The following is a 13,910-nucleotide window of genomic DNA, read 5'->3' on the forward strand; positions in this document are numbered from 1 at the left end:
TGGCGTATGAGTTTTCACTCCTTTCTACAACATCATATATAGTCTTAAAATTTAGAAGGAAAGCAAATGCAATCCAGCTGCACTTGTGCATTTTTTGTACACATTCTTTCCTGAAAATCTCTCTCTCCATTACTTTCCTACTTTTTGTTTATGAGTGCTGAATTTAAATGGTTTCTTAAGAATAATCACAAAGGAATGGTAATAAAGGAATATAATAAATGCTCATTAACTGCTGAATATTAAATAAAATACTTGAATCGTTCATATTTCTTGGGCATTAAATCATGAAGAACCTGTTGATTTCATCTTTGATGACCTTAACTAGACCTGAAAAGAGGAAAGGTGAAAATATTTAAAACTTGATTTTTAGTAGTGTGGAGGGATTAATCTCTCTTTGATGGCAGTGGATTCTTATATGTGTAGGATGTTGGCTTGGCTCTAAAAAAGCAAAATATCAAAAAAGAGTGTAACTAATGTAATGAATCAATAGTTTTCAATTAAGTGTACCTAGGAAAGTACCATAGTGCCTTCAGGAAAAACAAAAAAGCCCCAAACACAATACAGTGGAAATCAAGGTAATGAAATCTGTATTGACTGATTGACTTAATAATGCTTAAAAGTGAATCCAAACACTTGTGTTTATGAGGCCTTTCCCTCCTAGGATTCTCATTTAGACTGTATTGAGTTTGTTTTTTAAATTGAAAGCCTCGCAGCTTTCTTGGAGTTTTAAATTAATACTTGTAACAGTGGTCTCTAATAAAAACAACTTAAGTATATTCAAATATAGATATAGTTACATAGTTTATGATGTTATTTATTGCCACGTGATCCTGCTACTAGAATATCCTTTATTAAGGTCCAAATCAGGATCTTGATTTCAAGTCAGTCCTAGTCCAATAGAGACAATAGTGTTGACTTCCATTACAGCATGACACTATTCAACAAAACTTGGGTAAGTTCAGGATCTGGACACCCAGTGACACCCTGCTTAAAGAATTTCCAGATTTTGTTAACAAAAATAAATAATAACAACAACAACAACAAATAAATAAAAGGTCAGTATAACGGAGATAATAATACAGAAAGAGCCTGGTGTCCCAACTATGTAAAAAATATCCTACCATAAAACCAGAAGCAAATGACAGCAACTTCAGAATCATTACTAGAAGCTGAAGCAGAGGTTAATGAGTGTTACCCAGGGATGCAAGGATAAGATGCCAAGGCACTATATACAAGTAGGAAACCATAAGATGTTTTCCACTGCATACAAACACTATCTACCTATAGTAAATCTGTGACAAGGACTTATGCAATCTGTAGGAGTCTACAATAGCATTTTAATTCAACAAGCTCACATAGGGCAACTTTATCCTTCAAAACTCTACTTCAGTTCTGTTTGGTCAGTGAGACACAGGCAGAAGCGAGCAAGATCTGTCCACAACTGGTGGACAGGCTGGCTGGGCTGGCTAGATCGGCTGGGCTGGCTAGATTAGACTGCTCTAATTTGGAAGCCATACAAGCAAACATGAGTATTTCCTCTGTATGTGGCCATAGGGCAGGAGACACTGTGCAGTTCCTCTCCATTGGCACTCCATATGGAACTGTGAACTGCCTTGACCTGCTCAGTAATTTCGAGTTGTTTTCAGGTCCTTTCCATAACTCATAAGATGAACTCTAGTCCTTACACTTCTTCCTGAATAAAATAATGTGGATTATTGGTTCCAGTGAGGGAGAAGAGCTGACTGGGTGCTCTTACAGGAGGATGCTGCCCACACATTTGCTGGGGGTGGATCTCTGCCCTTCTCTGGCTTTTTTTCTGGAGAGTGCAGCTCATGGCTGTCTTTTAAGCTGACTCAGCACAGAAAGTGCATTCTAGACCTTAGTGCCCAGGAAATGATTTTGTGGACAAAGGGCTGGCTTTTTATCAGCTTCAGCTTTGTGCTCTGAACATACAGATCAATATTAAAACATCCTTCTTTCGTCTTTTGCTATAGTGTTCTCAAGATAACCTTTGCTGTTAGAAAGGCCAGCTTCATTTTTCTTTCTTTTTAAATATAAAATCACATTGAAATGGAGGCAAGCTGTTTCAGAGACTTTCTAACAATGTTTGGCAGCAGCAGACTCTGACAGCCCCTAAAGGAAACCAGTTATTCCAAGACTTGTTCATACCTTTTAGAAAACTCCTACTACTTTATGTGATGGTCTCGAGCTGCAGCTTTCCCCTTCCCCGTAGCAAAGATCTTTGCTCCCTTCTCTTCATCCCTTCCTATGAGGCCTTTGGCTGGATCAATGAAGGGTGGATAACCCTGTTGTGCAAGAAGAGTCTCAAGAAGATGCTGTGCTCTGGATTTGGTAGGTAAATGAAGAAGGGAAGAAGCAGGGCAAATGAAGTTGTCAATAGGTTAAAGGGTGTGAAAGAAAGCTCAGACACACAGAGTTTAAACGATTTGTAAGAGCTGCAGGGAAGAGTAGGGAAATCAATGACAGAAATACTAAATAAAGACATGTTTCCAGCAGCACTTCCCCAGTGTTTTGACTATATGAGCTCCTCCTGCTGTATTACACTCAGTCTGAGAACAGGGATGATCCTTTTTCTCCCTTCCTCTAGTAGCATTTTCCAATTCTGGTGGCTCCTAGCGAAACCCTTCAAGGCCCTGTGGATTTTTCTGTGTGACTTTGGGGAGATGAATATTTTGGCTTAAAACTGGAATTTAAGCAAGTTAAGATATAGATCAACTTGCAATTTTGTGATACTGATAAAAGAGCCTGAAACATGACCACATTTCTTGGAAATATAAGCCCTGGAAGGTCTCTCCAGTGGAATGCAAAAATAAGACATCTAAATAATTATTCAGTTTTTAAGATTTTCATTAAATGTAAATAAAAGATTACTTTCTGCTTTCTTACATATACATTGAATGCAGAAGATCCACGACGGATAATTTTACTGTGCTAGTCAGTAAAAAAAAGCCAATTTCAAATAAACCAGACCTCCTCACTACTAGTAGTATCTGTCCTTTCATTTAAATGCCTAAGCTTTGACTGATATAACTAACAGAGCAAAAGAGTCTGCAAAGAGACTGAAAAGTAATTTTAAGCACCCATGACTTTTCCAATATATAGTTCTCCCTTAACTCATACTGCATGTTCTTTGAACTAGAAGCAACATTTCCTTATCATTTTGGCATCCTTTTACATTTTTTTTTTAATCTACTCACATAAATGCACAAAATTGTAGGCACATACTGACAATAAAACTCTCTGAAGGTTATGCAAAATGAGTAAGCACTGGTAGTTAAGACCAGCTACTGATATTGATTTTCCTTCATCTACAAAGGAAATATCTTTAAATCTAAGTGCTGTGTAAATTGTTACACATATATGGTTTAAAACCTTGGAAAAAATGTAGATTGTAAAGACTGTACTAAATAAGGAGAGAGTCTAAGATGGCTAATTTTGATTTCTGCATCTAAAATATACTAGAAAAGAGACAGTCATTATGTCTCTCAAGTTTTCTGCAGCTTATATTTATGTAATTTTAATCTATATCTGATTTTTTTTATTACAGACACAGAATTTTTCGTGGGTGAATTGTCAATGGATCTTAATGATGTGTTTTGCAGTTCTCTCCTAGAAGTCAAAAGTGAATGGATAGATATTAAATATTACATCAAAGGAAGTTTTGCATCCTGATCCTTTCTGTCTGCTTCATGTCTTGTTCTCTGCTTTTCTCCTAGAGGCTGTAAAGCTCACTTTCTATTATCTAGTTGTTTTTAACAAGTGAACTGTAATATGCAGGTTCCTTCCAATGCCTACCAGCTGAAACTGCTAGAGAGGCCTATTCACTCCTCAGATGTGTTTTGAAACAGTTCAGTGTAGGCATTATTTGTTTTTGCTTTATTTTAGTTTCCTTTAGTGCACTTTGCCTCTGCTAATACATACATAGAGTGAAGTGTGAATTTCATGTGTTTAATTAATATGATTTCCTGTGGAGTTTTGCTCTCCGGGAGCAAAAGGAAAAACAATCATCTTGCATGACAGATGCTACTTGTGTTTTTTTAATGCACATTTGAAAAGCATGGTTTAAAACATAGATATGGAAAAAAATAGGAATATTATGCAGACTGTATCTTCATCAAACTGCACCTGAAATCAGTTTTGTCTTTGTTATGGTTTTCCAAGGGAGCCATTCTGTATGCATTGCCCTTTAATTGCTACAACACCTTCTTTTCACGTGCTGTGAACAAAGTACTGTAAATAAAGATTTATAGTGCACGTGACAAGAGGTAATTCAAGATTATATGCATTGATTTATTCCCCTCACTGCTTGCTCCTATGACGCAAACTCATGACAGCAACTAGCTGTTTGAGAGCACAGAGGAAGAAAAGGTCTGAACGCCTTCCCTGCTGTGAACATTGCATAGCTACAACTCCCCTCTTGATTTCTTGCATGAATTTTGTTTCAGTTGCATTTTTTAAAATCTCAGAGGAAGAAAGAAGATGAGGGAAAGACGGAGTGAGGTCCTTATTTCCCAGGTAGGGTAAGAGCTAAAATACAGCAGTGTCTCTTCCTGTTGGTTTTCCTGGGCATTTCCAGAAGTTATGGATAGCCACAGGGCCTTTTAATTCCCTTTCCATATCTTCAGTGAAACTATAGCTCACAATCTATTATTAAAGGACTAATGCATGAAATACTTCGATTTTGTCACTTGTGATCAATCACTGAGCTGTCACTATCTAGCTCTATTTGCCCATTGCTTATAATGAACATACCTAAATGGTTGAGGCTATGCATGCTGTATTTTGTCACCCTGTGTAGCTATGATCCTATCTTGCAATGTTGCAATGAGAAGCACTCTGGAAGTTGCTTCATTTGCAGGCCAGATCTATATAACATTAAGTAAGTTGTGCTTTGAAAATAAACACAAATTATTGGTTTGTGTTGCCTTACAGTTTCAGTCTGAATTTGGCTACAGTAATAGCTCTTGCCCTCGGTCAAAAGGCTGAATATCAACAAAACTTGTACTCACCCACACACTGCCGGTATCTCACATAGCTTGCACCCCTTTAAAATTGCCAGTACTTGACCCTTTAAACAATATGTGTGGAAATTGGAAGCAGATGAAAGCAGGAATCAAAATCAGTGAAGTTAGCAAGAGAAAGGAAGCAACCTGAAGGGAATTGGAGATGAGGAAGCTGACAGAGAGGGGGTATTCCGTTAAATAAATTCCTTTATACTGCCCACCTGGCTGTACATTGCTTTACTGCTGACTTTTACTTTCTTGACGTTGTTAGGTTTTCAAAGAGATAACCTCCAAGTTTCATGAATGAAAGTGCAGCATTTAGTGCTAGTGAGGCCTATCCCAGTCCCCAGAGAATATCTGCAAATCTGAAATGCCCAACAGGAAAGGCACCCTCAGGGGATCTCCATGTTTGAGTTTGGCACCCTCCATAAGCCATGTGAGATCATGGTATTTTTCTAGAGCTAAGAATTACAGAATTAGAGTGTGGGAAGAAAAAAGTAAATTTTCTGTGACTAGAGCTGGCAGTGGGAACTTCTACTGATAAAGACCCGTTTGCTGGAGCAGACTTTTCATTTGGGAATGCTGAGCAAGGGCATTACATTTTCAACATGCACAGTTACAGGGCAATTAAGAGTATGTTAGTTACTGTTCAATCAATAAATACTACCATCATTGCCACAAACTATTATGACATTTATAACCTCCAAAAAAAAAAAAAAAAAAAAAAAACTGAGACTGGAGGATAAAATGCCAGTTTTAATTTCTTTTTTGCCACAGGCTGTGACAGATTGGCAGTGAGAAAAATAAAAAGAACTATAAAAGAGAGATGCATACTAGACTAGATATTTGAATCAGTATTCTGTATACTTTATTTAGCATGTGGCTGACTTACCTTGCTTAATTTTGCTTATCCTCCAAATAAACTCAGGCAGATCACCATTAGCCTCTCAGAGGTGTTTTCCACTTAAACTTTTTGGAAAAATAAAGGGCCTATCATTTAGTCTTAAAAAAAATGGGCAAAACTGAAAAATCTTTTAAGGGTATCATAGCAGTTTAATTAATGAATATCAACCTAGCATGGCAGCATTTAGATGTTAATCTGATCCTCTATTTTGCTTTCATCTACCTCAGTGAAACTTTCGGTGACTACAACAAAGGAGGAACAGGATGTGCTACAGAATAGAAGATCCTTCATCTTTATTTAACAACAGTCCTCCAGCTAATTGAGTATCCATAGTGCCTCATCAGCAATGCAAGGAAAATACACTGTGAAAATTCTAGTCTAACAAAGGAAGTTTATTCTCAGAATGTCACATCTGCAGTATGATTATTAATTATTGATGCTCAATTCACAAGCTGAGAGGTGGCAGGCTACAAAACAGGGATGTTGTGCTGCTTGCTGTGTGCTCATAAAGAGCAATTGGCAGAAACTCATGAACTAGAGGAAAACTCTGCTGCATATGCTCTTGGGAATTAAAACTGAAGTGTGGGGATAGTTATACCTAAAGCCAAACCTCTGTTCTTGTGAGGTAGTATCCAGTCATGAATTGCTGTTTTGTCATGTTTTACCAAATAAAAGATATTAGTGGTTTCATATCAGACAGGACTGTCAAGTTTTTTTGCATGAGGAAAATGGGACTAGGAGAAAGGGCAATGCACCCTTCCTTGCTAACTACCCAGGTCTAATAGGGAGAAAAGCAATTCATCTCAAAAACTGTTTTTTTTTTTTAATCTCAAAAACACTATTTTAAATTATAAAATACAAATCTTTATATAAGTCCTCTCCTGCTCAATATCTGTTGTTCAAAAGAAAGACAAATGAAAGAAACATTGGTGAAGCCACCAAATTGTTGCTCCTTTGAAACATTCATCTTTAATTTTCACCCTCTTCTTTTTGCAAGATACCCCTTATGCACTGTCAGGGTTACCATCTTTTAAGGAGAAGAGTGATATGAAACTGTGCGATCTATATAATGTGCAATTTATAATCATCTGCATGGCTGAAAAGCATGAGTATGTCAACTAAAGAGGGTGTTTGCTTAAATCTTTTTGTCTGTATCAAGCCCATTTTGTATGCTTGATACCAGAACCAGAATATTCTTTCCAGCGGCTCAGGGGCTGCGTTGCTGCGGGGAGGCTGCTGCTGGCTGCAGGGCAGATTCCTGGTTTGCACGTGGGTGCAGCTCGTGTCCAGAGAAAAGCGCCACAGGAGGGAAGGGCCCAGGGCATGGATGGGCGATGGGATACACAGCTTGCGTCAACGCTCTCGGCAGCAGGACAGCACGAACTGTGCTGCGCGTCAGTCAGCTCCTTCGCATCGGCAAAGAGGGATGGAGGTTAAATTTGCCTAGGAGCGCTTTCCAGATTCAGTTGCTGATATGCAACAAATAATGGATTTTTCCTAAACGATAGAACTAAGTTCAATATTGAGAGGTAAAAGAAAAATAGCATGTCAGTAGATCAAGCATGCGCCAGGCATATATATTAGACTGAAAACTGAGAGTCAGAAGGGAAGAGAACGTCCCCTTTGCAACATATGCCCTTTAGAAGTGCATGTAACAGTATGGACATTAACTTAATGGACTTAATTTGCTTTGGGGACTTTTTACATTCCTCCATTAACATGTTAATGTATTTTCCAGTTTTATTTTTTCTCTTAATGACAATTCAGAAAGCACCATCATGTATCTTATTACAAAACAGGCAGGGCAAGACACAAAAAGTCTAGAGCACAGCAGCCTTAGCTTACTACCTGCTAGTTCCCTTGGTGGTCCTCAATGAGAAAGAAATAGCTAATCATTTAAAGGAACTGAATATTTTTCTTCCAGAATGCTGTCCAGAATGACTGCTGGTACTGGCATACTTGGTAAGCTCAGCTGCCAAATGCCATCTTGCAGTGAATGTTCATACTTTTTGAGTCTTAATTCTAAATATCATCTTGTATTGATAGCAGCATAGTCATTCATCTAAGGTTCTGTTTTAAAACTTTCTCCAATGATGCCTTGAAGAATTTAATTCAAGCTGTGTATTCTACAGAAAAAAAAAAGATCATTACCTGACATTTGGTCAGGTGAAATCATAATATTGTACAGCTCAAAATCTACTCTAGTCTTACATGATGACTATATTTACATTTCCATTGTTTTTGCTAAGACTCAATTTCCAGTAACCATCTCCCATGTATTGTGGGCAGGGATGAAACAGAATTTAATTCTGTTGGCATTATTTTGAAATTCAGATAATTTTCCTACTCTTTCTGGAATATTGCTTAGTACTAAATTATACAGCAATTTCCTATGAAAACACACAAGCAGATGTAACACAAGGGAGCTCTAACACCAGAAACCACCTGCGCTGTCCTCAGCTGCAGTTTTCTATATTAAATAGGACTCTTATGTCTCTTCTGCCAAATGCCACCATCCCAAAATTGATGACCATGAGCAGACAGATAATGGGGATTGATTAAAGAATGCCAGAGAGAAAAAGCAAGAGAGAAAAAAAGAAACATTTTTCATGGAAGACCCTCTGAACTTGTTGTTCTTAGAAGAGAAGCGGGATGAACCATTTCTTGTGCACTCTGACAGACCCACAAGAGAGATCTTCTGGCAATTTCAATACCACAGAGCATCTCAGGCTCCCTCACACAACTTCATGTGCCTCTTGAGAGACATTCAGGGTTGTTGACTTCACCAATGAGGAATTCTGCAATTATGAATCCCTGCACAGTGTAGGAAGCCCTCCACAGTAGCGCTTTTAGAACTTACTTGATCACCATATAGTTATACTGATGGATAAACACTTGAAGTTAATGACAACAGGTTCAGGTACAGTGGTGCAACTTTAAATTTGGTGTAAAATGCTTTACATAGTACGCTCTTCGTCCCTGTCTAGCTTCTGGATATCACAAAGTTTCAAATCAAGGAAGCTGTATTTCAGAGAACAAAACTTGACCCTTTTAGATTATGGTTTTCATTCCTGCTTTTTCTGACACAGCTGGGGACACTGCACTAAAAATATCACGGGTATAAAAAACTCTCCCTCCTCCAAACCAATCAACAGAATCCTAGAAAAGTCATATTTATAAAAATAGTTTTAACTTCACCTCAGAGACAGTTATTTTCCTGGCACTTCTATAGCAATGGGAGCATTTGCAAAGACAGAATAAAGCCTTCACCTCGCCTCTCTATCATAAGGATAAACATCAGCTAACACATAAGGAGGAAAGAAACTCTAAAAAAAGCACAGCTATAGGTGGCAGCATAAAAAAAGGAATGAATGCAACCACTGTGGCATTATGACTGAACTCATAAAAAAATGTGCATTGAGGTGGTGTTGAACATGCACTGATTCCAATTTGGATTTAACAAGAAGGAATGTGTTAAAGGAAATCAAATTCCACTAGACTAATTGCTTCAAACCTGTGGATTGTTATTTTCTGTTTCTTTTATTCTCTATTTCTAATTCAGGCTCTAGTCCTCCTTAGCCTTCAGCTAGGCTGGACTAAATGCCCACCACGAGGTTCTTATTCATAGGAAATACATCCCTTCCTAAAAAACTGCATCTTTTTAGTTCAGCATGACTACTACGGCCCAAAGCCCTGCAAGTTTGGCTCCTTGCACTTGCCTGGTTAGCTGCACTTCTGAAGGGAATAACCCGGCAGAAAAGGCAGCTTCAAGGTCTGGGCAGAGCTCCACGAGAGCTGCTGAGTCAAAGCTCGCCTGCTTTGCTGTTCCTGCTAGCAGCCGGTCTGCAGCACACACCCACTCTTACCGAATAAAAGCAGAAACTGTTAGTCCCTGAGAGCTCTGAAAGGCTGCAACTGCAGAGAATATTGTTCAATGCTGTGACTACTGCCTCTGGTGTTTGCTTTACAGGAAACCCATTCAGAGTGACTTCGCATTGTTGCCTTGCCAGCAGCACTGGCTTGGTCAGGCTGGCTGGGAAAAGCGACGTGAACACAGATTGCACACCTAACCTGCACGCTTGCACGCCTAACCTAATTTCGACTTTGCACCAGCTGAAGCCTAAGGAAAGAAAAAAATGTCTCTCCCTGCCTGAGTCATAGGAATACTCTTAATAATGATCCTTCGTATCTGAGAAAGACAAGTTCTCTTTCCACATTTTGTCAAGCCTATATTATTAGTTTGATATTTCAATATTGTAAATAATGTACTCTAGCTCTTCCATTGTGCAAAAGGCTGTGCAGGCACTGAAAGTTTCTACTGTCTTGGGTATGAACTACTCTGAATATTTCACAGGTATTAAGTAACAAAAAACTGTTAATGACACAGATCAGATTCAAAATGCTTCTGAAATCTAGAGCAGGACAATGCTTAGCCTCAGTTACTGTTTTCATTTAGTTTTAGAATTCTCTAAAGAACTGAAAATACTATGTAAAAATGCACTCTGATTAGAGAAGAATACTTGCAGAATATTGGCAGTGGTACAAGGGGGTGATTGATCCTTCTTGAGAAGAACTAGCTAGAAGATTAATAATATTCCCTAAAATTAACACACAAAAATAAATTGGTCTCCATGTTGTCACCATAAAAAAAAATCTCTTTTTATTTTGCAACTTTTATTGTTACTATTGTGTATAAGCTTCAAGTATTTCTGCATGGTTTCACTTAGGAAAGGACATACGAATGTTTCCTGAAGTGTCTGTTTTCTAGCTGAAATTTATTCCACATCCAAGTCATTTATTCAAGTCAGACCCAACACTTTTCCAGTCTTACAGAGTGGCCACAGAGTATTTGCAAGGCTAATGTATTGTTTCATATACTAATAGTAATAGTTTTAAATGAAAATACAAATACTGTTTTTTTATATGTAAAATGTTACTAGTCACATGAGATATAACATCAATTGCATATTCATGCTAACTTAGGCACTGCAAACTTGGAAATAAGACTATCCAGCTGTGGTTAGAAAGGAGCAATTTCAACCAGACTTCAAATGAAAAAGCACCTTTCAGTGTGAGTACAGAAGCTTTGAACAAATTGCCTTTAAAGAATCATCTCAACACCCATTTTTAACTGAAGTCACTTACTCAAAGCTAAAAGGCACTTGCAGATTCATTATGGTGACTGCAGTGACATTTCTAAATCAAGCCTAGAGGCTGATACGATTTGAGTGTGGATTTGGCCCATTGTGCACATGAAGGAAATGGCACTGCTGCCTTCAGAGGCACATTTATCAGAAGGAAAAGCACGGCAAGCTGGAAAGGCTTAAAATCTCTCACTCCCCCTCTGCCCCTCTAATATCTTCCACAAACACACATAAAATAACATGCAGACAAACTTGCTCTTCTGCAGCTTTGATAAGCGGCAGTTTTCTTTAACTTCCCTCACATTCAGAAGCAAGCTCTAGGTTTATGGTCACTACCAAAACTGGAGTATTTACTAATCACAGTTATCCGCTGTGAGATGGGATGAATAAAGCAGAGATGATGAACAACAAGGCAGCCACAGGGTTCTCAAAAAAAAAAAAACAAAAATAAAAATAAAACCTGTCTCATCTTGAGAAGTTCATCATGGGTGTATAATCACGCAGTCCCCGTGTCCACCAAATGTCTATGGTGGCTGCCAACTATTTGTACAGAAGCTAGTGAAAAATGATGAAAAAATCCTAATTTACAAACCTATAGCTTTTTAAAAAACATTACTTCTAAATATTTTGTTTCATTTTACATGATTTTCTTTGTTTTTTTATTAGCATGAAGCCTAGTTACCACACCGTATCCAGGAACTTGAAAAGCAAACAACCAGGGAAATTAATAATAATCACTCATATTTACACTTGATACGAAGAAACCTTTGTATCAGGGGAAGTTTGTCCTGGAGTGAGGCAAAGAGGGTCCATCTGTCCCCAGACAGCCATTACTGTCCATTTAACCCAGTGCCTGAATGGATTCAGACCACGGACAAGGGGGAGCAGAGCCAAAGCAGGAGAGGTTCGTTGAGTGGGCAGGCCCTGGAAGCAGCTGTGCTGCAGACACCATCACTGGGTTGGCTAGGAGGCTGCGTGGGCTGCTTGCCTCCTTGCTTGTGGTGAACTTCACACCACAGGACAACCATGAATATCATTTGCCACTGCCTCCTGTTAGGTAGGAGATTCTGTCTAATGCTGTAGAAGAGCGCTGCACTTTCAGCTGCTCAACAGCAGCCCTTCAGTATGTTCATCCCACTTGGGTGAAATGGGCAGAATCTCTCCTTGCTATAACAAGTTACAGTGAGTAAACCTGTCTTCCACTTTGTGTCCTAAGCAGACTCCTCAGGTAAATTCAGTCGGCCAGAAACTACATGTCTAATCTATATCAATCATTTAAACTAATTCTTTAGTAAAAGGGAAAATATAAATGCTTTACAAGAGCACATCAGCCATACAGGTATTTCAGAGGCGTAGAGCAGACACCTTGGTGTCGTCCCTTTCCATAGGTGGAACTTGAATGAGCACATCCCTACTATTTAGGCAGGCAACGCCAGGCAAACAAGTTCCAGCCTATTTTTTCTACATCAGAATCAAATTCATCTTCTCAATTCTTATTTTCAGGAGTGCTGAATGAGGCAGGCTCAGCATATCTAGATCAAAATCACCCTCCAGATGATGAGGAGGAAGCTGCTCCATGGGTTCAGTGAAACACCTACCATAACAGTAGGAGACTGTGAAAGAAAGAGCTTTTTCTTGAGTAGTCTGCATTTGAGTAGCTGTGCTCTTAGAAACAAAGAGCTATCACGACATTACTTCAAGTGTAAAACCAAATCTGAAAAGAAAGCCCTGCCCTGAAAAAAGTACACAATATTATATAAGTTAAGACAAAAAAAGAACACTCCCCAAAATACCAGTCTCCAAATACAATCCTCTTTCAAACACAGTTCTTTCATGGGAACAGAATGCAAGGGAGCATATGGAGCACACAAGGCAAATGCTATTCACCTCACTCACTGCACTGCTAGGAAACTATCAGATAGCAACATAACTCATAAAAGGTAAGAGGAGACCACTGAAGATTAACATTTGTTTTCCTTTCGGGTCAGCTTTATTTAAAATGCTTCTATTTGGTTCCTTGCCCATGGTGTGTGACTTGCCCATGCCTGATTTAAATGACACACACTGATATCTTGGTAGTCACAAAATGCATCATAACATAACATAGGTTCTGCTACTATGATGAAGTGGACTCATCATCTCTACAGCGAGGCATAAGACTGAGACGATAATGCTCAGTGTAAGATTAAAAGGAAATTGATGACAAATTAGGAAATTCCTGGATTTGTGGTATAAATAACCCCGACTGATTGAGATAATGGAAAACATAATGGTTGTGATGTATATGCAACACATTTTAAAGTATTCATTGCATTTTCTCAACAACAAGATAGGATTTGAGCACAGGAATCCTATTTGAAAATGTTTTCCAAGTTTTCCAAAATAATTTGCACTATCACAGCAGATGAGTAATATCAAATATTCTCTATGGTATTTAAAATGAATTCCACATTTAACTTACCAATCTTGCACAGCATTGAAAGATTCTTCGTTCGTGATGTCATACATTAAAATGAAGCCCATTGCACCCCGGTAATAGGCCGTGGTAATTGTTCTATATCTCTCCTGACCTGCTGTGTCCTGAAACAATAAAAAACACTTTTTTTTACCATACAAATACATAAACAAAGTTTTTTTTTTCTTTAAAAATGGAAGAAAACTCTGGTCATCGTACAACTCTGTAATTTTAGAGGGGAAGAATATTGAAAAGCATGACAAGAAAAAAGAGGAAATGTGCTGTACCTCATAAAGTGAAGGACCTGCTCAATTTCATGATGCAGAAGTAGAGAGAAGCAGGAAAAAGATGTGAAATTAGGAAAAAGAGCTGGAATAGAGAGA

The 13,910-nt window shown here is 38.3% G+C and overlaps 1 protein-coding gene across 1 annotated transcript in view; it reads right to left on the bottom strand.

Annotated features, from left to right (window-relative positions):
• The window catches only part of RAB3C (RAB3C, member RAS oncogene family), a 61,274-nt gene extending 47,627 nt beyond the window's left edge, over positions 1-13,647 (bottom strand). The window contains exon 1 of the mRNA XM_026037208.1: positions 13,534-13,647. Coding sequence (XP_025892993.1) covers positions 13,534-13,595 — 62 coding nt within the window. The 5' untranslated portion in view covers positions 13,596-13,647. The remainder of the gene's footprint in view (positions 1-13,533) is intronic.
• Between the last annotated feature and the right edge of the window lie 263 nt (positions 13,648-13,910).

The sequence above is a fragment of the Nothoprocta perdicaria genome, unplaced genomic scaffold, assembly GCF_003342845.1.
Source record: "Nothoprocta perdicaria isolate Ctin4 unplaced genomic scaffold, notPer1 scaffold_1, whole genome shotgun sequence".
Classification (NCBI taxonomy): domain Eukaryota; kingdom Metazoa; phylum Chordata; class Aves; order Tinamiformes; family Tinamidae; genus Nothoprocta; species Nothoprocta perdicaria.